The sequence below is a fragment of the Maniola hyperantus genome, chromosome 7 (assembly GCF_902806685.2).
Source record: "Maniola hyperantus chromosome 7, iAphHyp1.2, whole genome shotgun sequence".
NCBI classification, from domain to species: domain Eukaryota; kingdom Metazoa; phylum Arthropoda; class Insecta; order Lepidoptera; family Nymphalidae; genus Maniola; species Maniola hyperantus.
This window is the reverse complement of record NC_048542.1, coordinates 5,023,694-5,050,920: the sequence shown is the minus strand read 5'-3', so window position 1 is coordinate 5,050,920 and position 27,227 is coordinate 5,023,694. Positions and strand designations below refer to the sequence as shown.

At 35.6% G+C, this 27,227-nt stretch overlaps 1 protein-coding gene across 5 annotated transcripts in view; it reads right to left on the bottom strand.

Moving 5' to 3' along the window:
• The window catches only part of sona (sol narae), a 131,994-nt gene that overhangs the window by 31,770 nt on the left and 72,997 nt on the right, over positions 1-27,227 (bottom strand). For all 5 annotated transcript variants that reach the window (XM_034969939.2, XM_069499876.1, XM_034969937.2 and 2 more), the window contains one exon: positions 6,543-7,082. In XM_034969939.2, coding sequence (XP_034825830.1) covers positions 6,543-7,082 — 540 coding nt within the window. The remainder of the gene's footprint in view (positions 1-6,542; positions 7,083-27,227) is intronic.

The window sequence follows — 27,227 nt, the reverse complement described above, 5'->3', positions numbered from 1 at the left end:
GGATCAGCTAGTAGTAAATAAAGAGGATTTATAATTTCACCGAATGAAGCCACGGGTGGTCGCTAGTTAAAAAATATTTATAAAATTGAAAGTGTAGGAAAACACTTCATTAAAGTTGAAAGATGTTGTGTTAATTAATATTTAATTAGTAGGTAATCATAGTTTAGTGACTATGTAAGAGACGCCGGCTTCTGCAAAAACAAGCTCGCCTAATTTGTTTTTAAGCAAAAGATGAATAATTTATTCAATTAGTACTGTTTTTTATGATTATTCTCAGTAGTATGTTAGGTAAAAGACTTCCTTGTGATAAAAATACTCATAAAATAAAAACGTGGTATAAAATATTAATTAATTAATCGTTGTTAATAGAAAAATCAAATAGATATGAACGGTGTTGAAAGGTTCATTTAAATAAATTTTATTGCTGGGTAGATAATCATCTATTTCATATTATTATTATTAAAGCATGATGTTTATTATAATGGATAAATATTAACCTATTATAGCATCCACAGTCCGCACTAGGTATGCATAATAACTAATTTTCATAAATGCTATAAATGCGAATGTGTGTCTGTCTGTCTGTCTGACTAAGTATCTGTCTGTTAGATTTTCACGACCCTTATACGTTTATTCGATTTTGACAAAATTTAGTACAGAGATCTACTTGCATCTTAGGGAAGGACATTTTTGTCCCGAAGAAAGTGTCCAAAAAGTTCCCACAGGATTCTTAAAAAACTTAATATATGTAGCTATTATGTCAATTGATGTCAATGAACTCGCGGGCATAGATAGTACCTATAGAAACTAAAAACTGTGTCCGTTTGATTGTTGCTTCTTTACATCTCAGCTCTACTGATTTCTAAGCTATTTTTTTAAATTAATTTTAATTATTTTTTTTATATTTAATTTTTTTTAAGGAATTATTAGCCATGTTAATTATGACCAATATTTCACTTTCCCTCCAACTATGCATAAAGCTTGTGCTAGGAGTAAGTACGACAATAGTGGTGGGTGGGGTTTGAACCTCTGACCTTTCGGCATCCTAGAGACGGATTTTGGATATGTTTTGCTATCCAAGGAGAAAACACCTATATTTTAAGTGATTTTTAATCATATAGAAATGAAATGAATGAATTTCATGAATTCGGGGGTAGGTAAAGCTAATTAAAATTAACAACAAAATCGTACAGACCAATTATTATTAAGCAGAACGTAAGAGGTATTTAGACCTAAGTTCTTACATTAAAATTAGTGTCCGCATACTTAAGCCAATTGAACAATGTTGTTAAAGTATGACCGTTTGAATTCGTAATTATTTAATGCCCCTATCTCTAAGTGACAAATTGCGCACCTCTAATTCATCAACAACAATGCAAATAAGTATTATTTAGTTACTATAGTAGTTATATAATAATAATTTACCTATTAACTTATCTCTCACTAGCTAATGCTCGCGACTTTGTCCGTGTGGACTCAACAAATTTCAAACCCTTATATTACCCCCAAATTTAGGATGAATTTTCAAAAATTCTCTCTTAGCAGATGTCTCCGTCATAATTGCTATCAGCATGCCAAATTTCAGCCCAATCCGGCTTTTTCTTTTATGCATATACTTGGTTATGATAGTAGCGACAAAATAAATGAAAACTCAAAACGTTTTGTTAATAATGGAATGTAATATTATCTATTCATATTTCAAATCTAAATATTATATACGTAATGTATATACATTGATTATTATCCATATATGTAATCACTAATCAGTATCAATCATTCTTATAGTTCAAAGCTCTAAAATTCAAAGGTCAAGAGCAAAGGTCCTCGATCGATTATCTCTAGTTGAACTTCATATTTCGTAACAGAAACGTATTCCAACCCTTGATTAGCAAACTTCTTTAATTTTTCTATATTTACAAATTTTGCCCACGATTTCAGCTGCAAGGAAAGTTAGAATTCCCAAAAATCCTGTGGGAACGCTTTGTTTTGCCTATAGATGGACAAGTAGGTATTCTTTGAACATACATAAAATACAAACATACATACATACATAGACTGCTAAAATCATAACCCTTGCATTTAGGTGCTTTTGGTTTGCCGCAGTCGGATAAAAATGTAGATAGATAAATTAATATAAAAATATTTTGTTTGTCGCGGAAACCCACGGGACCCTACTTATAAAATAGCCATAACATTGATTTAGCTATGTTAATAACCTGAGATTGAAGTCGATAACATTTTCCTCAATAATATAAATGGTAAGACGTATGTAACAAGTTAAAATAAGGTACATTATGGTTTATGATTTTAAAAATAACTCTATTTGTAGAATTAGTTATTGTAACTTACAACAAAAACATAATGTAAAAAAATAGGCATTTTGCTTGAGTTTAAGATCCAGTAGCATGTTTTGTATTTTTTTACTTCTCGTGATACTCGTGCCTGCGCTTGGGCCGATTTTTCAATCGCTAAATAATCTTTAACCAAAGAATTTTGACATTTTGTAAACTTATGTACAGGACATCTGTCTTTTCTTAAGTATTGTGACTGAAACATCAAATGATTAGGAAAGGCATACAAAGTAATAGAAATGGATTAGGAGTTTCTTGCCGTTTGCTGTTCATAAACACAAAAATACTACTTATGTTTTTTCTTGAAAAAGACTTCAACGCGGACAGCGCTACTCGCCAACGAAATACAAGAAACAAAGAAACACTCGTAGCGCAGTGTTTTAATAGGTACAACTCCGCATTTGTGATACGTCTAGCGTTTAATAGGTACAATTCCGCATTTGTGATACGTCTAAAATAATTCCAAATTCCAACAGAGACGTTTACGAATGAATTTACAACGTTAATCGTGTTTCAAAGATTATACGCATTCTGGCATTCAAACTTCTATAGTATCCTACCTACAAGAGGGATTTGTGGCCTAGTTGTGACAACGCATATTGCGATTGTTAAGCACCGTTGACCAAAGTCGGTAACTTGATGGGTCCGAATTTGGCCTTTCGTCTCCTTTGTGCTCCTCCTGGTTATTATCACTAACATTCCCGTTCTATTAGTCAACTACAACTTAAGTTGTACCTATGGGGTAGGATCTGGAAACCCACAACATTGTTATCATCCCAAGGAATCTGCTACCATTAGATATATTATGATTAATAGAATGGGATCACGATAATCAGGGTCCGACAAAAAATAGAGAAAATACCCTGCCTGTTAAAATAGTTGACAAAATATGCTAAATCACATTATTTATAAAACCATATAGGTATGTATTATTACAAAGTAATAAGCCCCAAAAGTTCCATTGAAATATTTTTTAATGCGTGATTAAGCAGTTAATAAAGACAATTAATGGGCCCTGGACTAAAATGCAATTGGTCGTAATCAAATTCTTTGGTTTAAAATGTATTGTAGTTTCAAGTTTCCAACAGTCACAAACTTCTCATGAAGAATTTTAACCAAACTTCCGTCTCAAACCGGCGCGCCCGAAAATTTGTCAAGATTTAGAAATTTTACTGACAACACTAAGTAAGTAGTTGAAATACCAAAGCTTCACATTATTTCAATCAACTAAACCGTTGTCTTGATTACAAGTCGACAGAATGAAAGGTTTATATCTAATATCTTTATCTAACATACTTACCTAATAATTATTTCAATCCATAATCGTTACAAACTTCGAATAGCAGCAGACTAAAAAATTGGGGCGCACAAATATTTGAGTATCTAACAAGGCTGCTATGATTGGATATAATAGGTATTATTTATAAGTATCGCAAATTGCTATTGCGCTGGAACCATGTCTCATTAACATCGAAATGACGTCATTTTGACGTCAGTAGAAATAAAAATATACCATCAGCTCGAAACTTCTGTCTAGTGCTGACGTCACTAAAATGGCGGCCACACGTTTTTATTTTATTTAGCTATTAGGTAATGTAAGTATGTATATCGAAATTCAAATTCAATGCCAGAATATTGTTAATATACGAATTATGTTAAGCATAAGTGCGTTTTAAATAATTTGAGTTATTAAAAATCTACTCTCTAAATTTTACATGATATAAACCAACTGTGTAACATTGTTCTCGTGGATACATATACCTTTTTAAAACGTGGGAACAGTTTGATGTTCGTGGATAAAAGTAACCTACCCAAAATTGGATAAGGGGAAGGGCCGTGAAAAGCTAACAGATAGACAGACAAAGAGACAGGTACACTTTCACATTTTTATAATTGACTAGCTTATGCTCGCGACTTCGTCCCCTATTTCACCTCCTTAGGGGTTGAATTTTCAAAAACCCTTTCTTAGCGGATGCCTACGTCATAATAGCTATCTGCATGCCAAATTTCAGCCCGATCCGTCCAATAGTTTGAGCTGTGCGTTGATAGATCAGTCAGTCAGTCTGTCACCTTTTCCTTTTATATAAGATATGGATTAAACATAATCTTATCGAAAAATATTTAAACGCCAAATTAATAAATCTTATATCAAGGAAGGAGTGCCTTGAATTGATATAGGTTTATTAATTTTCGGTATTTTTACTTCAAGACTGCCTTGACTGCGATCGGTACTCGCTCTAAATATTTTGTCGACTACAAGGTTAATTCTTGTAATGGTTATTATATGAATTAGTATTAATCTGGTTTAGGTTGCAGATAGACATTGAACCACATTACTAGTAAAATATCATGATCATGATCAACCCATCGCCGGCTCACTGCAGAGCACGGGTCTCCTCTCAGAGTGAGAAAGGTTTGGCCATAGTCTACCACGCTGGCCATGTGCGGATTGGTAGACTTCACACACCTTTGAGAACATTATGGAGAACTCTCAGGCATGCAGGTTTCCCCACAATGTTTTCCTTCACCGTTAAAGCAAGTGATATTTAATTAGTTAAAACGCGCATAACTTCGAAAAGTTAAAGGTGCGTGCCCGGGATCGAACCCCCGACCGCCGATTAGAAGGCGGTCGTCCTAACCACTAGGCTAATATGTATTTGGCATTTAGACACTCGTCCGACTGTCAACGATTTACGAGAAATGATTTGAGCTAAAAACTAGAAACGAGTTGGCGAACAACGAGAAACGAGTGTGTAGTTGTAATATTTTGTCGCTGGGCTATGAGCGATTATGCGAGTGCGATGAGCGATTACTCGCACCAGTCGCTCGGATAGATAGCCGATTGCCGAAACACTGCGCGAGTGTTTTGACTTTTGAGAGCCAAGAGAGCGTCGCTGAGCGAGTTTTTTTCTTTGATAGCTCTTGTTGCTGAGACAAACTAGTGCAGAGAGAGTTCTCGCCGACTGTGGCACAGTCAGCTATCAAGTATTAATGTATTTATCTATTTTATGATTATTCATCGATTGTATGGTTCTTAAAATAGTCGATAGTTAGTCGCTTCCTCGTTGGCGGTGGGATAAGTACCATGCCAATGTTTATAAATAAAAAATCATGTATACTAAATCTCACTCTCGACTCTAAACCCTACGTTGATATTATGTCAGTAAATGAGTTTGATCTATTTTAAATTCGTAACATTACAGCATTACTGTACTTACTAATAGCCTGTTCCAACTTGTCGGCTGTCGGCCCCGGATATTAATCTCATGTTCCAGTGGCAGAACATTTTACATGAAGCTATATTCTCATTTGTCTGAAACCGGTTTTGTGTCGGCGCCGATAAGAAATCATAATAATATAAAATGTTCTGCTACGGGAACATCCGATTAAAATTCGGGCTCGACAACTGACAAGTGGGAACGGGCTGTTATTCGCAATTGCACAATGTTGGCAAGGCGCGCTTTAATTTCTCGAAGTAAGTATCACCTGACTTCGTTAGATAAGCCTTCGTGGGAAAATAAACGCTTTCTCCTACTCAGATGAGCGCATTTTTTGCATGCCTTTGAGAACAATTGTAAGAAGTAAACTGCATACACTTCAGAAAAACCTTCACGCTAATATCTTATGTATGTCACAACACGCATAGGGATGAAATTCGCGTGAACGAATTAAGATATTATCACACGTTTTCTTAGGCTTTCCCGGATCGGTTGTATAACGAATACTGTAATTTTAACTTTTTATATTGTTTTCGCTTTTCTCTATTGATCATATATCGGTGCAATATTAGAATAAATTCTCATATGCTAAGCTATGGGCGTGAGATTTAGAATTCAAGTAAAAGTGAAGTGTTTTTGCTACAAAGTTTTCATTGCCCTATTTATTCATCATGATCAACCCATCGCCAACCCATTAAGTACTGAGCATGGGTATAAACTCAAAATGAAAAAGGTTTAGACCATAGTCCACCACGCTGGCCAATTGCGGATTGCCAGACTTTTCACACCTTTGAGATCATTATAGAGAACTCTCAAGCATGCAAGTTTCCTCACTTAACTTAACTTACTCCGAAAAGTTAGAAGTGCGTGCCCGGAATTTAATTCCCGACCTTCCAAATAGGAGGCGGACGTCTTAGCCACTAAGCTATCGCCTATCGCGGTTCTTATTTATTGAGTATGCTGAAAAACTTACCGATTGCATTTCCTCGTAATTCACCCCATGAGGCAGAGAATCGTTCGTTAGTACTTTAAACATCCTTAACCCATCCTTTTTCACCAACCCCTCCTGTTTCTTCAACACCAACTTCAGCTGTTTCCCAAACGCCTCCAACTCAATCTTATGCACATCATCCTCCTGGTTTTCCACCGTATGCTCCTTATCACCATCACTAGCACTATCACTAATTTCACTAGAATTCGATACGTTAAATTGCACGCTCACTGTATTATTTAAATCACCAATTAAATCAACATCTTTGATATATTCCTTTGCTTTGACAAACATCTCGTCGTTTAGAAGAGATGGTGGGTTGGTTGCTTTTGTTGGTTTTGAGATCTTTTCGTGTGGTACCTTCTCAGGGTTGAAGGTGTGTGAGTTTGAGGTGTGGGAGGTTGGTATATACCGCCTGGAGAGGTGGTGGGTTAAGTGAACTAGGTGGTATATTGGCATGTGGCTGAGATCTTCGACGTGGAAGACGTTTCGGAGTTCATCTGGGGTCATGTGCTCGTGAATCTGCAACAAGAAAGGATAACATTAAAAAACCTATTTTAGAACTTATCAGATGCTGATCTTTAAAGTGCTACCATTTATATCTAACTAGCAACCCGCCCTGGTTTTACACGGACAGCTTGAGAGGAACTATTCTACTATAGATTGTTTTTCTATTTACGTAACGCACGCCACGGAAGCTCTCAGATTTCACGATTTTTTATACTTAATGCACAATTAGATATCGGTATTCGGTAGCTTATTTTCGTAAAATGTTCATAAGTTATAGTTTATAATCTTTTTAAATAATTTCTCTTTCTATTGACGAAAACCATAAAAAATTCATTGAGTAGTTTCTGAGATTAGCTCGAACAAACACGAACTTTGTGTGTTTTTTAATCGGCGGACTTTATTTAATTTGATGAATAATAATAATCTGTTTAAAAATTAGTTACGATCAAAACGGTTTTGTTAACACTGCACTCAGTACCTTCCGTTCAGGTAAACAAACAAAGAACCTCGGATAAATGCCTAAAGTCGGTCTTTTAGCCGACCAATAAATACTCTTAATACAGTTAACTTACCTACAGTTTTAAAGAAGGCTTAGAGGTAAGCTATGAAATAACATTTCCTGCATCTACCTATAAATCTTAAAATAGTGAAAATTAATTAAAAATAAGATTTCTCGTTAAAAAAATCTGCGGCAAAATACGAAATAGGTCAACGAAATCTTGACGTCAATCCCATATATAAGAATCAGTTTTAGTGCCTGTTTTATATTTTCAAGGTCAAGGTAATTAAATATAATATTATAATTGATTGAAAAACCTAATTACAATAAATTCTAAGTTTTAAGCTCTAGAAGAAGTCATTAATATTATTTTAAATGATAAGCAAAACACAAAAAAATATACCTACAAAATAGGCTTTTCTAATAATTTATTTACATAGTAGGTACCCACTTAAAGTTTACTTCAGCTGGTTAATAAACAAATAGAATAAAAGTATTATTTCGCACATTTTAAGCACATATTATTAGATGTATCTGCAAAGTTTCCATCGGCTATTCATAGCCTTTAACATTATTATTTTTAATGTTATTTATGTTGTTTACCACTTTTAAAATCTTTGAAAAACTAGTATGTCTTAGGGTAACCATAATCAAGGTAATTATATCACAAGCGGGATGCAAAAGATAAAATTTAAATATAATCTTCTTAAAAAGGCTGACGAAGATAAAGGCCATCAACTTATGCCCATTTTTCAACGTTAGTGAAAAATCATCAAAATGCGTTTATTAGTTACTAGCTGATCCCCGCGGCTTCGCCCGCGTGTATACATATAATATAGCCTATGTCACTCAGGAATAATGTAGCTTTCTATTGGTGAAAGAATTTTCAAAATCGGTTCAGTAGTTCCAGAGATTACCCCCTACAAACAAACTTAACGACATTACCTCTTTATAATATTAGTATAGATTCTTTCTTTATTCTTTATTTTTGCGTTTCACATGCATCCACTTACAATAATAACATGAGATACATATGAGACCCTGTAAGGGTATAGCAAAATTTAGGTAAGTACATTATAATTATTAGATAATTCACTTTTACACTTAATTCACTTAGGTGTGTAATATTTACAATATTCATAAATTATTATAACAGTAGTTATCGAGATAGAATAGATACAAAATATCATTTTTGAAATCACTTAAAAATGCATTCTGAAATCAGGACATATCCCAGATCAGAAGGACCTATGGTGTCTCTAGCTCAGAGTAATAACGATCGAGTTAAACGTACATCCGTATAGGAGATTTTTTGCGTGAATGTCACCGGTTGAACCCGAGGACCTTGGCAGCGGTCATCAGCACCCTTGAGGCCTTTCACGATATTTATTGCCATATTAAGTTATTCCTATAATATATGAATAAAATTGTCTAATAAAATTAATGTGTTGTATTAATTTATAGGCAACTATTCCTGTAGATATCGTTAGAAAGACTTTTCCTTATAAAGGTTACTTTTTAGTTTATCGAAATTATGGAAAATATTATGGTTTTTGAAAATATTACTAGACCGAATCTGAGGTAGGATACCCACTTGTTTTTATACAATCAGGTAATTTTAATATTATTATTCCCGCAGTAACGTAGAGGATTTATTTACTTACATGTGAAAATCTTAAAAAATATCTAAGTATAGTACCTTGGAACTTACATATTATTGGTCTTTAAATAGGTATAACTCAATTTTATATGTTGCCTCTAGATTTATATTTTTTTATGCTCGTGTTTTACGCTCTTTTACCTACACTTCAAGGAAACTTGTAAATAATTTTAAATAGGTACATAGTTATAGGTATCAAAAAATGCGGTACCGGCAGGCTTTGAACCTGCGTATCCACCATTTTTTGATATGTTTTTAAAATCATGTATTTAGATATAGCTCCATAAAAAATAATATTAACTAGATTATATAAGTATGTTCATCATTGACATTCTTAGCAGATCGGAAGTTGCTGTAAGGATAACAGGTTTTGGAGATAAATCAATATCAATAGACGTATCTAATACATGCCTACGTAATTCACTAAACTAAGTAAATAAATAAGCGCAAGCTATAACCACTTTTAACGTTTCAGGCATAAAATATAGTATATTCGTTTGCAATATATGTGTTATAAGCTACAGTTGTTCTAAACAGCTGTTTCTGAAAAAAAATTGTTGCTTCTCAATAATCTACGCATAAGATTATCGATTCTAAGTCGTGAGGGACAAAGATGATAATCGCGTGAGCTAATTTCTAATTGTTGTTACAATATAGTGTTGCTGCATGGAAGCCGCTGGCCTCGATCGAGTGATCTAGTTATTATGTAATGGGTATGATCTAAACTAGTTTTGGTTGGACTAAAGTCATAAGGAAAGCTTAGCCATGGGTGTCAAAACTCCATTGTTTGAGTAAATTTATGAGTGGGCATCCGGGAATGATGGACGTAGGTATTTTATTTTTTGCTCGATTACATTTTATTTTCTCCAATAACATATAGTCCAGCAGCTGCCAAGGGATTTTTTTTCTAATTAATAACAAGCTGATTCTTCGTCTGTAGGCTCCGTTTCACGAGACGCCCAACTTTTGGTCTGTGAAAATTCTCTATACAGGTAGGTAGCTATTGTACTGCGCAGGTGCTTAACTTGTCGATTTGGAGGGTAGTTAAAATTGTCTGAATAACAGTAAGTATTTTTTTGAACATTGACATAATTGAATAATAAACTCGGAAAAACAATTGTCCTACAAAATAAATGGTATGACTGGAGGGAGGGTAATCTACTCCGAATATGTCCAAATAACGAGGTCATAAAAATCATGAATAACCAGCTGATTTTTTGTATGCTTAGTAAATATTTGTACAATGAAATGGCCAGATAGTCCTACTAATTTAGTGGCTTGTTTTCCCAGTCCTACGCTTAGAAGTTGTCCATTTTACGGTAGCAATTTTTTCATTGCATCCTATTACTAAGACTCCGCTGGCCGTAGGTTCGTCCATCCGTCCGGGATCTGTCTGTCAGCGGGCTGTATCTTGTGAACCCTAATAGAAAGAGAGGTGAAATTTTCACATAATGTGTATTCAAACATTGAAAAATTTAAATTGGCTGCCAAGAAAATTAAAGAATTAAAAAGTGTTAAGTATTTCTTATACGATGGTACGGAACCCTTCGTGTGCGAATCTGACTCGCACTTGACCGATTTTTTCACGCAGTTATAGTAGGTACCATCTGACCTCCGCAACCGGTTGATAATAAACGAAAAGTACAGTTTAAGAATAATTTCCACTCTTTAACGATTCATCATCAGATATAAAAGTTAATGACCGCCGGCTTACAATAGAGTACAATACTCTCCAAAACATGAAGAGAATTAAACTGCCACAAAAGTTTGATCACACAATTTAAATTTTCCAAAATATCCAGCAAATGTTCCATCAATGTTCCAAATCTCTCTTCGCTCCTTGTCAAACCAGCAGGAATTTGCTTTTCTGTAATATTCTTGCAAAATAAAGGTTTATTTATTTATTTATAGACTAGCACTTAGGTGTCTGCAATCAGAACAGCTAGCAGGTAACAGTCACTTGCCAGTCATTAGTCTAATAGGTGAAGAGCGCTTGCGTAGTTAAAAGTAGATAGGTAGGTAAACTAAAGTCTTCTGTTCAGTTCTGACTGGTCTTGAACATCCGATTTTTTGAGCCTCTCATACCTGCAATCACGATATCTAGTCAGCACTATCTTGGACGATGTTTTTTGATATTAGATTTTTTTTTGTTTGGCAGAGTAGCAGTGTTTTTTTTATTATACTACATACACACTTGTTTACGAGATGTATGCGATTTTACTTTCAATTATATTCAAGCGCCTGTTTTGAGTAGAGCTTAAATCACTATAATCTGTAAATTACTTAAATGTTTTTAGCTTTAACAGAAAGGCAAGGCTTGTAAATAATAAAAATAGAGACAAAAGAAATTCAAGTCCTTGGACTAAAAATAAGTCTTGAATAGGAACTGAAGTCTGAAGTCAATAGCTTTAAATAATAATCCATTCTCTTCGATATATTCATTGGAAAATAGTGTTTTAGCCCAATGCTATAAACGCTACAATTGCCTGTATCAGATAGCAATAAAATATATAAATTGACAATGAATATTACACTCAAATACCCTAGGTACGTCAAGCACAATAATTCTGATAAGTATTACTTACTATACGGAACAAGATAGTGTCTCCACTGAAATATGTACGGAATTTTCTAGTAGGTTTAGGTAGGTAGGTTCTTCATATCGATATCATAAAAGCAGGTAAAAACTGAAAGCCACCACATTTTGTTGTTGAGTGAATTTATTACACATAAGTCACATGAGAGATCAAAGCTTGGCTGCCGCTACTAAAGAGTAGATAAGCCTATCTCATGGTTACTAGCATTCATCTAAAGTGAATTATCCTACAGTGTAATAGTTAAATAAACAAAGGCTTATGCAACAAAACTTTCCCATTTGCTCGCCAAGAATATCTGAATCAAATCAATGAGACGTAATTCTAGTTCGAACAGGAAACGAGTTAAGTAATCTAGGTGTATTTCAGTATTTACGCATGTTTCTACGTTTCTAGCTAGGAGTAAAGATTGTAAAATTTATGTACAAGTAGGACGATTTTTTCGATCAAATCGCTGGGTCTTGGAAGGCGGAGGACCGTGTTTGGTGGCGCGCTCTTGGAAAGGCCTATGTCCAGCAGTGGACGCAAACAGGCTGATGGATTGGATTGGATTGGTATCAATATCTAGAAGATGGATCCACATTGTTTGATTTCTTTTTTGAGTTTGGAATCTCAATTTTTTTAGTAACATACTTAATTATTGTCTTTACAGGGTGATAATAAAAGTCATTGTAGCAGAAACTCAGTGATAGTACGCATTTAGGTATACGTACTAGGAAATGACTGTCTAAAGTGAGACCTAGGAAATTTGTGTGACCTTATTAAATTATAAATTGTAATTTGATACATAGTACACTTAATATGATAGGGTTTTCTATTGTAATTTTTTTGTCAGAGTGATAGTTACAATATAGATAATATTATAATTGGGCAGTAAATTGTATGATCTAGGAAATATGTTATGCGGCCTTAGTTAAAAGTAGATACAATGAAATTGTTTTTTAAACGAAACGTTTAGCGATTTGTCCTAAATTATTTCAAAGTTAAGGCTTCTTTTATAACATATTTTTTATACATTAAGTCCCACAGGAAGTCGAATCCACTTCCTTGTGAGAAGCGTATTTGCAAGGCTTAGGTATAGATCAGAGATTTCGCCAAAAAATATTCCATTTAAGTGCCTTCAGACAAAAACATTACTGTCAGTAATTATTTATCGTTAATTGATTATTTCGAGGGCGCCACTGTCATTAAACAATACCTTCTACCGATTAAGACCGTTTGGCGAAACGAAAGTACAAATTACGCGGTACTTTGCGGTAAGAAACAAACTTTAGTTAAATTAATCTGACATAACTAACAGCCGCACTCAGAGTCGCTTAATCGATACTAAAGTTTAGTTCAAACGAGACAGAGCTATATCTCTCTCATAAATCTGACTCGTTTTAACTAACGATGAGCGACTCTGAGTGCGACTGTAAAACTAATGACATCTTTACCACGCTATATATTTAATTACTCTGTAGAGCCCCTGTAAAGAAAGGTAATTTGTGTTGTAGGTGTTTTAGCTAAACTGAATTAATCGGAGTCGATGCCAAAAAATAATCATAATATATGTAGCGTCTTATTAATCATAATTAAGGTCTTGTAGGTTTTATTGTTTTCTTCTTCATACGGTTCCGAAACCTACAGTCTTATTTAGCTTGTTGGTTAGACTCAAGCAGAGGATCAGTGCATGACAGGCGGTCCAAGTTAGGTTACGATTACGGTTAAACTTTTACCGTCAATAAAAGCAAAATTGGTTTATCAGGTATTGTTAACTTTGGCTCAAAATTTTACCTCTTTAACCTTAATTACGGAAGTATAAATACTAAATACTAGTAAATAAACTTGTGCAACCCGCTTTGCTTTTGTTAATTGTGGTCAAAATTTAAAGCTAACCGTAACTTTAACGGCCCGTCTTAAGCCTGTCATACAACTGGAACTAAGAGATTAATCTACGTAACAATTTACTGTGACATCACAATAACATGCGTGTGAATTTCCGAAATATTTCATAACACCTGTTTAATGCCAACAGTTTCCGACGACTGTGTTGGTAATACTTCGAGTTTTTTCACACAAACCCTGTAATTTGAACGTCCGCCATTCCGTTGCCGACAACCTTGTAGTGTTACAACACCTTAGCATCAGTTAAAAAAGAAAAAGCAGCAGTAAGTATTGATTGTATTTAATTTTATCAATTTGAATTGGCTGATTGCTATTAATCAGCGTCGGTGTCTGTCAAAGATTAAAAAGATGATATCGAAATTGGCGCGAAAGCGTCTGACATTCGAAGCGCCATCTTAACTTGGCGGCCATCTTTGTTCGACCTTGCTCTAGAAACGCAGCGGTACGTTTCGCAATGCTTTAGTGGGAAAATTCGTTTATCAATTGATTGATATGATATAATATTTGACAACTAGAACTTGATTTGAGTCATTATCATTCTCGCCATCACACTACTGAGCACAGGTCTCCTATCAGAATTAGAAGCATATATAGCCCATAGTCCATGCTAGCACAGGTCTAGTGCAGATTGGCAGACTATACACCTATGAGAATTTTATGGAGAACTCTTAGGCATGCAGGTTACCTCACGATGTTTTTTTAAAGCAAGTAATATTTAAGTGCTTGAAATGAACTTAACACATACCTAAAGCACAGAATAATATAATAGTACTAACGTACCTAAAGTTAGAAGTGTGTGCCTGGATTGAACCCGGACCCACCGAATAGGAGGCTGATGTCTTAGTATAAGCCTTCTTTGATATGAATATCTAACATTACATAGCATAGGTACCAAATTGAGTAATTATTCTATTCTTTGAAGTGCGGAAATACATAATTTATGATTCAGTGTTAGTCAATAATAAATAATTGAACTTCTAAAATGTTGCCCAAAGAACCTATCCCGGTGTTTAGGTTAGTATTCGTATCATTAAATCTTTGTATTGTAGAAAGTTACGGCAGATTACACACTTCGTGCATCGTACCGGATATTCTGAAGGCGCAAATGTTAACTCTTATAATGTCGTCGTGACTTAAACAATTTAATACGTAGGTACAATCAAATTTAATTAAGCTCCATGTAGATATTTGCCTGTAACTAAAATCTATTAATTTTTTCCTTGGGGACTTCTGAATAAGACAATTCCGGGTAAGAGAATTCTGTCATATCTACGTAAAAATATACCTACTGAAGCTCAACGCCAATCTGCAATGATGAGGTTTATATAGAAAGGATATTAACAATCAAATTTTCATCGAACTACTAAGTAGATCGAATTTGAAAACCCTCTGATGAACAGGATGGTCCTTTTCCTTTTATTATGATAAACCTAAAAGGGTATCAGGCCTCGTCCACAAACTCGCTAAGCGAGCTTATAGAGAGGGCTATGTCATGAGTTTCCCTGAAGGATATAATCCGAAATGAATAGATCCGCGGGAGAACCAAGGTTACTGACATAGCCCAAACTATTAGCAAAGGGAAGTGGCAATAAGAAGGCCTTAGCATTGAACTGAAAAGTCGTAGAATAGAGACCGCGTATAAGCAAGCGTAGTGTGAACTGTGGGGCACCCTCCAGCACGATGGACCGATGATATAAAGAGCTAGGGCGAAGTGGCTGTATGAAGATGGCTGAGGACCGGATGAAGCAAGCGTAGTGTGAACTATGAGGCACACTCCAGCACGATGGACCAACAATACAAAAAAGGCTAGGGGGAAGTGGCTGTATGAAGATGGACCGGATCTGACCGGACTGAGGACCGGATGTGGTCATGTGGTGGTAATCGTTAGGGAAGGTTATATCCAACAGTGGACACCCACAGATTTATGATGATGACGATGAAACAAGTACATAGTGGCAGGCAAAATTAGTAAAGTATTGGTACAATAGAGTTAAATTGAACGAACCAACAGAGGTCTTACTTAAACCTCTACCTACAGAATTGAATGCGCAAATAATGCATACTGCAAACATTTTAGCATTCCAAAGGATTACATTTACCCTGGAGTCAATGCACCATTGGCTTCATTTACTCAACCTTTTGCTTTTGTTTGAAGGTTCAGGGCAACTCCGATGACAGGTTTTGCTTGACTGTTGTATCACTTAGCGATTCAAAGATGATGTCTAAAATGAAAACGAATAGGTAAATAAATTTCATTTTGCATTCCATCTAATTTTGAGGAAACCTGCATGTTTGAGAGTTATTCGTAATGTTATCAATGATGTGTGAAGGCTGCCAATCAATACTTGGCCAGAGTGGTGGGCTATGCCCAAACCCTTCTCATTCTGAGAGGGAACCCGTGTTCAGTAGTGAGCTGGTGATGAAGTTATTTATGCACTCTACGAAGGTAACACTGTAAAACAACTAATTCAGTTGAGTAGGTAAGTCAAATATCTCTCAATTTGCCTTATTTTACTGCTTTTTCGCGTTTGAATTGATTAACATTAAGTTACGATCACTTTGAACCACAGCTTTAAACTTAAAATTGAAAGGCGAACTTTAAGTGCAGATACATTAACCTTGGTAAGCTTGCGTTTTAATTTGTAGATTTTGTATTTGGAGTTCCTTCGTACTTACATAATTTCAGTTAGGTACAATTTTCAAGCGAAAGCGCTACTACTCACTCATAGTTGGTTACAGTAGTTCTCCTATTCCTTCGCATTATTCTTCCTCCTCTTTTGAGTCATTTACCCAGCAGTTGGATAATATTATAGTTTGCTGCAGCATGAAGCTGAGTCTCCCACCTATATTTAGTCACACGATACACTTTATTAAGTATATTTTTACCTATAAGTGTAATTATGTAGATTGATTAAATTAGTTTAAAGGTTTATTGTAGTTTTCTTTCTTTCTTTCTTTCTTTCTTATAGGCTCTAACTTTCCAATTCACAAAGAGAGCAATCGGATGTTATTTAGGATATAAACAATAAACAATAGAAAGCTGTTACGTGTACACATACCGTTCTCAAATCTTCGCAGATGTCGCTCATTGTTTCCGGCTCAAATGGCGATAATATTAATTCGAAGATGTAATCGAGTGACAATGAATCGGCAATAATTTCTCTCTGCAGCTATCTTAATCACACATTCACAATTGTGGTAAGGATGCATCCACATAGTATGTTAGAATTATTATTTTTACTAATGACAGAGAATAAGAAGGGTAGGTATATGTTACGGGATCAATCTAAGAATAGGATGGTCAATGACCTGACCTGGCCTATTTGTCAACTGAAACTTATGGATAGTTCACTCTGCTTATGGTCATTAATTATTGTCACTTGAAAATTATGGTTAGCAAGGACATACTCTGCATACGATTTTTTTGGAGGCTTTTCGTACGATTTTTCTAATGATTTTTACTGTCATCTAGCTTAGTCTTAGTACTTCGTACAAAATCAAAATTTATAATATTAATTATATTGAATTACAATTTATAGATAACGCTTGATTTTAGAGGCTAAAATTAGAGTTACCAAATTTATGGGGAAGCTATTTTCGTTGACTTTTCTCTGGACTTGGACTTCTATTAATTTCGGCCGTCTGTGGTAGATTTTAAAACATATAAAATTGATTAACACACATATAGCTACCGATATTGCTTATGAATATTATTAAGAAAGGTTATGAATACCGTGCAACCTTTTTTATTTAAGTATTTCTTGTCTTCTGGTGTCTAACTGGCCGAAACGACGCGTATCTTGATTCTCTAGCGAATGGCTTCGAAATGTTAGGTATAAAACCGCCAAAAATGAATTAAGTATAATAGGTACATGGTGTTCAGTGGTGTGCACAGGTTTAAAGGCAGGGTAAGCAGTAGTTAGGTAGATACCTACTTACTGCCAAGTCATAAAGGATAATGAGGATTTCAACTAGGGTATCTATTTATTGGGTAAGCAATGCTTTTATGCCTCTATCAGCTGTACGCCACTGGTGGTGTTAGAAGTTTAGCGACGAAAAAGTGATTAAAATGGTTCCCACAAACGACAATTACACAACAAGAACACGACACGCTGTAAGTGACATCACAGCGCGCCCGCGCCAGTGAAAACGAAAGTGTTATAGAGAACGAAAGTGGTCGCCGTGCTACTTCTGATGGTGGCTTCCCATGGTCCGTGGAAGCACGAACCACGACGAGTCCCGATTTATACTGATCGCAAATCATATATGACGATCGATGTAAGGGCGGTTACGCACTGCATCCGATCCGAAATCCGAATACGTTCCCAAGTAGGGGCTGTGCGGGTGTGTGGGGCGTTTCCCCACCGATTTCCATTTCAACCTGTCGCGTAGATACTATAGGTAGTAAACAAGCTATGACAGTAACAATTCAGCAATCACTAACTTTCTTATAACTTGGTGGAATTATCAAAGATTCAAAGCAAAATATAGTGTGGTTAGTCATGATAATTATGACTACTAAAATTCAACCTAGACATCACACCTCGAGCCAACGATACGAGTGTCGTATTTAAAGGTAGAGCGAGCTTTTTGCTTGCGTTACCACCAGCCATGAGAAGACACCTTTAGATGTAATGCAAGTGACCTAGAAACTCATAAATTAAAGTCGAGTGGGTACGTATTATGATAATTTTGTTTAAAGTGCCTATATTATGTCGTCGCGATTACATGGATTGAGATCATTATGAGTAGGGTTGCTACCTAACTAAAACGTTTATTAAGTATAATAATTCATTTGAAAGTGTGTGGCAACCGATTCCAAAAGATACTAAATTGAGTAGACTATACATACGGTATAGGAGTAACTGCATAAATTATCTGACCTAGATACGTGTACGCTTTTTTATAAACACAGTTGACCTCAAGTTATTTTATACCGCGTGGGTTTAGGATTTTTTAAGTTATTGGTAGGTACAACTGTTACCCGTAACTTATTCGGGCGGATTTAATATATTTAAAACCTTTTTTAGTTTTGCAAAAAAAATCTATTCTATGTCCATCTCCTGGATGATTCCTTTATGCCTTTTAAATAACGTAATAGACACAATTTCTTATTATTTATAATGTTTACTAGATGATGCTCACGAAATCGTCCGTATGGATTTAGGTTTTTAAAAATTCCGTGGGAACTCTTCCATTTTCCGGAATAAAAAGTAGTCTCCGGCGAGCAAGCCAGGTCGGCACCCGTCCAAATCGGTAACAGGTAGACAGACAGACACTTTTTCGCTTTTATAATAGGTAATAGTATGGATATGGATTAGTATAGGTAGATTCTTTGACTTTGGTTTGGCTTTTTAGCCATTAATGAAATAAACAAGTTATAGCTCCCACTTATATTTGACAGACTATTTATTTACCTACGCGGCGAGATTACCATCAGCTGACTTCCGCAAAACCTTACGAATGATCCATTGTTAGAGTGGCATGCCAATTAGCGATCCACGTTGCATCCGTAAAGTTTAAAAGGGGTTTATTCGTAGTACGCTCCAAACAAACGTATAGTAGGTACGCGACAGGACGAGATTTGGGGATTTTGGATTTCCCCACAATTGGGGTGGGAACGCCCCGCAGACCCGCACAGCCCCTGCGCTTACCCGGTGTGGCATAGTGCCACCGGGTAAGCGCGGGTGACGTGCGGGTGTGCCGGGTCCCACCGCCTCATACCCTGTTTGGCATCTTGACCTGTCGCGGACTATAGTTAAGCTCTCTAAAATACTAAATCACTAAAACTACAAAATGAGGAAAATGGTTATTGGTATGGGATTGTGTTTAGGTAGTATAAATAACGCTAAGTTTTTGCTAGCGTTCTGGTTACACCCTATATAATTATCCGTGTAATTTTAAAACTAGACATTTTTACGGAAATCTGGCAGACACACATAGACCTGTCTAAAAAAAATGCCATTGACTTTGGTTGCTTAATTATTCAAATGAGAATGAACCTACGTTTGTATGGAGTAAGTGACGGAGAGCCCACTTTAATAAGATCAAATTAGTAGTAGGTAGCCTAGTTTTGTGTGGCCACAGCTTAACTTTTCCCCATCGATAATAATAATTTGTAAATAAATAATAAATAAATAAATAAAATGTTTTTATTTAAAATGTTTTGTTTTTAAAATTAATTAAATAATATAATATGACACAGAAATATTATAAGTGTTTAAAAGGTACCTAACTCTGTATAACAAATGATGATAAGTGAAAATTTAATAAAACTCGTCGTTATAATAATTACACAACAATAACACGGATTCATGATATCACATCGCGCGGCAGTGAAACAGAAAGTTTTGTGGAGACCGAAAGTGGTCCCCGACCTACATCTAAGATATAAACATAGCAGTGGGTGGCGTCAGTGTGATCGCGTATTTATTTTATTTCATACGAGAGTAATGTTTTCAGGATGCAAACTATCTTTGTAAGAAGTAGGTGGCCGCAACTTCACCCATATGGATTTAGGTTTTTTTTAATCCCGTGGACACTCTCAAAGAGATTTCCGAGACCAAAAGTGCCTAGGTATGTCCTTCCCAGAATGCAAGCTATCTCTGTACCAATTTTCAAGAATTCTGTTTAACGGATGGGCCGTGAAAAACTAGCAGACAGTTCGACACACTTTCGCATTTATAATATTAGGTAAGTTAGTGCTTCCCTGTCCACTTTTACTCTCTTTTTCTCTTTATTGTAAATGCTTTTGGTACAACTCAATCAGTAGATTTTTTTTAAAAAGAATATTAGCCATGTTAAATGACTAATATTCCCCTTTCCTCTCCAACTAAGCGTCAGGCTTGTGCTAGGAGTAGGTACGACAATAGTGCAACGGGCGGGGTTTGAACCGTCGACCTTTCTGTTTTTAGTCCACTCCTTTACCGGTTGAGCTATTGAGGCTCTGCACGGATTGTAATATGGATTTATTTTCAACATAAAATTGCAGTTGGTTTTGGATAACATCGCCTCAGATAAGCTTTACACTCATTTCTACGCTATTACTATGAAAACAACCGATTAATCGCCATCACAAGCAGGAAGAGCACAAACCAACGACTTTAACATATTTGCATTATCATACACGTATTGTACCTACGATGAGTATGTTATTAATTTCTCGGTAACGAAGCAGGAAGTATTTTAAGCTTTTAGCACAAGTTATGTTTAACATAACAATAAAAGTGCGGTTGCTTTATAGTAGGTAGGTAGACTGTATTGACAACAAATAAAACTAACATAAAGCCAATAAATGCTGTTTTGTTGATGAAACCCTGGAACTGAGTTTTTGCACAATACGTATATATATGAAATCCAAAGGCCTGACTGACTGACTTATATATCAACGCACAGCCTAAGCCGCTGGTCGTAGAGACATAAAATTTGGAGGGTGTCTTGTTTGTAAAGAGTAGGTATCCGCTAAGAAAGGATTTTTGAAATTCCACCCCTAAGTGGGTTAAATGGGGGTTTGAAATTTATGTAGTCCACGCGGACGAAGGTGCGAGCATAAGCTAGTTCTATATAAAAGGAGGAATTGACTTACTGACATATCAACGTACTGTAGGTATAATTCCAACAGCTACTTACCTACTCGTAGGTCTAGAAATAAAAACAGAATTTGGTTTAATGAGGTTCTTTCTATAAAGTAGACCTCCCAAGAAGGACATTGAGAAATTCCTACGGGGGTTTAGACGCGAATAAAATGCAGAGAAAATGGTGAAACTGACTGATTGACATACCAAACCAACACACAGCTTAAACTGGGCTCATAATTTGATCCTAAGTACATGCGGACGAAGTCGTGGAAAACCGAAAAAGCTTTCAAATGATATAGGTACTTTGGGCTTAGTTTAAGGTTAGGTTAAGACATTTCAAAAGATATGAGCCTTACAGCCTGTGGTAAAATTAAGAAAAGTCATGGCTGCTTCTGATGCTGATTTTTGTATAGGTCCTACAAAAAATAAGCAGAAAAATCAATACTAGCAAAAGAATTATAGATATACGTACTTGTTGTTTTTAAACGTAAATAAAGATATACATAATAATAAAATAACGACTATTATGAATAATGGCATAACGCCTCCGTTTAATTCAGGTTTAGTAATTACATGCTGGTAAATCGTGATTCGTGACCGACGCGTCTCAATTTAGGGCGGAATTCTTTACCTCCGATTACTACCTCATTGTCCTTGGATGTTTATTCTATTTGTGATTCATATGAGATATGATACTACTAGACTATATACTCGCAAGATGTCACGAGCGATACAAGTATGTTCCTCATAAGCATCAGGGCAGGGCACACTTGCAGAATTGAGTCAAAGCGGTCTATTAGGTAATAGGCTACTTGACAATTTTTTTAAGTTGGTCTTAAATGGTTAATATTTGTCCTATTATATCAAAAAAATTAACACTATATTTTTTTGCGCCCTAAAAACCGTAAAACTTTAATTTAAAAAAATATTTTTCTTAGACAGGTGAAAACACTGTCGGCCATGTTTGGCCGATAGATTATCTGTGCTCTGACGTCATGCATTTGTAAACAACAGTATAACCACAGGGTTATACTGTTGTTTACAAATGCATGACGTCAGAGCACAGATAATCTATCGGCCAAACATGGCCGACAGTGTTTTCACCTGTCTAAGAAAAATATTTTTTTAAATTAAAGTTTTACGGTTTTTAGGGCGCAAAAAAATATAGTGTTAATTTTTTTGATATAATAGGACAAATATTAACCATTTAAGACCAACTTAAAAAAATTGTCAAGTAGCCTATTATAATAACTGAAACTCAGGTTGATTTTCTTTGAAATAATATAATTGGAATTGGATTGAATGGAAACACTATAGAGGTCATCTCCTCCGTGTTTTGAATTAATTCAATCCAATTTGAACTGGATAGTCAAGTAAATAAAGTAGAGTTTCGGGTGTTATGTAAAAGGCCAACTCGATGTGCGCCCTCGGTTACTTGTTAGGGCGCGGTCTTACTAAAGATATAATTTCGATATTGTGAATAGGTCCTTGTTACCGACTGACATCTATAGCAATTCTGATTACGGATTGTATTGTAGTGTTCCATATAAGCCTGATCAGAGATTTGTTCGTGACTAAAGTGTTTAAGATTTGGCGCTTACTTCCGATTCCTGGTCATTAGGTATTAAATTAGGTCCTTTGATGTTATCGTTCAATAAGTCGTAATTTAAACGTAGGGGTCGAACTTATGAAATATTTAGGTTGGTACCTAATAATATCTAAGGTATCAATTATTATCTGTTCTTGTTATGGTCTTCGTCTCTTCGCTTTAGTTTTAAGTTTACGTAAATAATTAGGTATATATTATTTTTTAAATTCAGTAATTGACAGTCAAAAGTGTACCTACATTTAAAAAAAATATGGTCAGTTTGAATTAATTTTTTTATACAATATTTTTTATTTATCGTTCATTTTACTTTATTTCTATTTTTCATCCTATTTTTTTTCTATTTTTTTATTATCAATAGCTTAGTTTTCTGTCTACAATAACATTTCCTTACAGGAAGACTCACGTAAAATTATATTCAAAGTTATTTAATACATAACAACAAAGTAGGTAAAATATGCAGTAAATTGAATAACCTATTTTTCTGAAGTCTGTAACAGTTAACCAATGAATATTAATTATTTCGTTATAAGACTTAACAGTTATAACTCTCTAACGAAATAAGCGTTTAATCGTATTCGGCAATTAATCTAATTTAATTCATTATTTTTTAGATGTTTTGTATTAAAAAGTCAATCTCGCAACTACACTCATGACGCAATTGCATCATGGCGGGCCGCGGCGCGGGCGCGGCGGCGGCGCTCGGAAGCGGGAAGGAATGTTATGTCACCGTTGTTGCGTGACTTACAATAAGGGAGAATGTAGACTCTAGCCTAGCGGCTATGAATGTACAAAGAACTGATTGATGAGAAAATTACAAGAAAGGGATATAAATTACAATGATTATTCGTAGGTATCTAAATTTAACATGGGCATACGCAACAGCCAGTGAAAACAAAGAAAAGAAGAAAAGAATCAAAAATGTCAAGTAACGGGTATCAGGCATCAGCTATAATTTTTCCTCTAATAGCACAATATCTCGAGTTAATTTTAGCAACAGCACAGTCATGCAAGTGTCAAGTTAATAATACAAAATACCATAAAAAGTGTAAATTATGAATATTAAGTACTCTTCCGGGAACATAAAACCCCGATTGTACCTACATGATAAGAAAATATTCAATACCATTCTTTGTTTCATAAAGCTGAACTCTCTTTGGGGATCGCAATTTAGATGCCAATTTATTTTTCAGTGACAAAATCGTCAAAATAACGGTCCCATAAAACTGAGAACCTGTAATATTATCCAATAATTATATTGTTTTCAAAGGAAGATCTGTGGGAGTATTATGTATCGGTCAAGTAGGTAAGTAAGTACCTAACTACCTTATAATATTTAAAAAAATATGTTTCAGATAAAAAAATAGCACGCGACTAGCCCAGTGCGGGCGAGCGCCGGTGACGTGCGGATGTGCGGGGCGTCCCCCTGCCTCATATTCCGATTGCCATCTCGACCTTTCGCGGACTTATAGTTATACTAGATAATGCCCGCGACTTCGTTCGCTTGGATTTAGGTTATTAAAAATTCCGTAGAAACTCTTTGATTTCCCGGGGTAAAAAGTAGCCTAGGACCTTCTTCGGGATGCAAGCTATCTCTGTACTAAATTTCGTCACGCATGCAGGTTTCCTCACGATGTTTTCCTTCACCGCTAAAACAAGTGATATTAATTAAATGTTTAAAACGCTCAATATCACTACGAAAAGTTAGTAGGTATACGTGCCTAGAATCGAACACCGGACATACTGAATAGGAGGCCAAGGTCTTAGCCACTAGGCTATCGCCGCTTTTTTCCTACCTCAAATTAAACTTTTGAACAGTTTGGGAAGAACTTTTAGTTTGAAAGACAGTCTCCAGAAGCTAGACCTAAAGCCATACAAGATTGGCGATTACGTCGCGTCGTTTCTTACTTTGTATCGAGATTATTTATATAGACGTTTGCCCTTTACCCAGTACTTGGACGATTAGATCGTCCAAGACCCAGTAACACAAATAAATCTGAATGTGCAAAAAGTTGAACAGTCGTTAAGCTTCTGCGCACGCAAAAAAGTACTAAGTAGCCACGACAACAAAACATACTTTTCAATGCTTAATAATGGCGCATGCGTCAAATTTGTTTAGATTTGACATTGAGCGTGTACGCCGAGACAATACGCGAATCGAATTTTTATTTACAACAACATGATACCTGCAACTTTATCCGCGGGGATTTTTTTTAAATCCCATGGGAACTCTATGATATTCCGGGATAAAAGAACCTATATCCATCCAAGGCATGTAACCTATTTCTATACCAAACGTCAAAATTTATTGCGCGGATGAACCGTGAAAAAGTCGGTAACAGACACTTTCGCATTTATGATAGGTACTAATAAATGGGTTAAACCGTTACCTATACATGTCAATAGTAGACCCAGTCAAATTGAATTAGGAAGTTAACTTTTACAAGGTAATATCGATACAGTAGCTAGTTTTGTTATTTTGATTCCGCGTAGTTATACTCAAAATAAAAGAAAGTTATTGACAGTTTTGACAAGTTCACGAGTTGCGGAAACGGGAAGTCTTTAGTCTATTGTTTACGGCTTCCGGTGTTGAATTATTTGGGAGGTTAAGGCTGAATATTGTTGAGCATGTCAAAGAGACGTTATCAGTCCCTGCTCGGTGCTCAGTCGGACGTGTAAGATTTATTCAAGGTCTGTTCTAAGCACGTCAACCTACATTTCCGAACAATACAAACGGTAAGTAATTGTTAGCTACTCATAGTCATGGTAACAGCTGTATGGGCGTAGACGTGGTATAAGAGATACCTACTAGTTTAACGCATAGTACTACCATAGTATAAGGAATACTGTTCTCTTGGCCTAACAGTATGCTTTCTATTACAAATCATTCTGACGATATAGGATTAGATCATCAGAAGAAGATCCTCCAGAAAATTCCTCCACTTGTTTTCCAGCTTCTTAATATTCCAAGCCGTCTAGTTGGCGTTTTGATTCTCCATCCAACCGATGAAGTTTTGTCTGAACAATGCTTCTACGAGATTATATGGCAATCATATACTACAATTTAACTCTGTAAAATATAGTCGCTTCTCCCGCCATAGTACCCTTAACGACCTCATCCGGAGGTCCCTTGCCACCGCACATGTGCCAGCTGTAATGGAACCTATTGGATTGGCGATTGCTAGAGATTGCAAGAGACCTGGTTTCTTGGAAGATGGGCAGATCGCGTGTTTGGGATGCAACGTGACACTTTAGCTGCATTCCACATTCAGGCGACCTCCTCTATGGCGGGTGCAGCGGCCATCAGCACCGAACGTGCCAAGAGGCGCAAATATGAAAACCTCGATTTGAGCTTCATATTCGTGCCTTTTGATGTGGAGACCTTGGGGTTGTGGAGCACGGGGACTCGAGAGCTGGCAGCTACTTTGGACAAAGAATTAGTTTATCGATCCAAAAGTCCAAGTCTTATTATTTTTATTAAATAGGTATAACCAAAGTTAGAAAATATCAAGAATAGGTTCAAATTAAATGACCAACACCATGGCAAACCGGGTGAATTAGCTAGATCGTTATTAATTATTATTCTGTGAGTTATAAATTCACCTAAAATGGCGTTACAGCAAACACCTTCCTGCAACCGCTAACCACTTACAAACATTGAATTATAATGCTTACAAACTGTTTCATAATCGCTGCAACATTGAATTTGTACTTATATTGGCAACTTGGTACTTTTAAATGCAATATTATTTCCAATGCTCAGTGCTCGCATTAAAAAATTTCTAAGTACTTAGTTTTTTTACTAATAGAATAGTTTAGTGATTCATTGACCATCTGTATTCGTCACCAATGTCACCAGGCTTTAAAAAGTAAAAGAAAATGATACTATGTCTTCTGTTATGTATTCTGATTGTAATATTGCAATTCATGTTCATTTCTACTAGAGATAGAACCAGCGTACCAGACCTTCATTATTTTATAAAAACTGAAAGTTTTTTCAACCTAGGAAAGAATGATCATATCCATACGCATACGCTACGTGTTTGTTTATTGGTTTATTAGTTTGTTCTCGCAAAGTTGCAAACGGATCCATGTAAATTTTTGGAAGAATAAGTATAGTAAAAAGAACTGAAGAGTGGGATAGGCTACTTTTTATCCCCGGAAAATCAAAGAGTTTTCACGGTATTTTTTAAGTCTTTTGAAGTATTTTTATATGTAGAGATTTTCTTTAAACATTTAGGAAATATAAATTTACTAAACAAAGTTGCTTACATGCGACATCCTAAAGAAAGTGGTTGGTTGGGTTTCACAGTTCCACAGGATGCGCTAAGTTA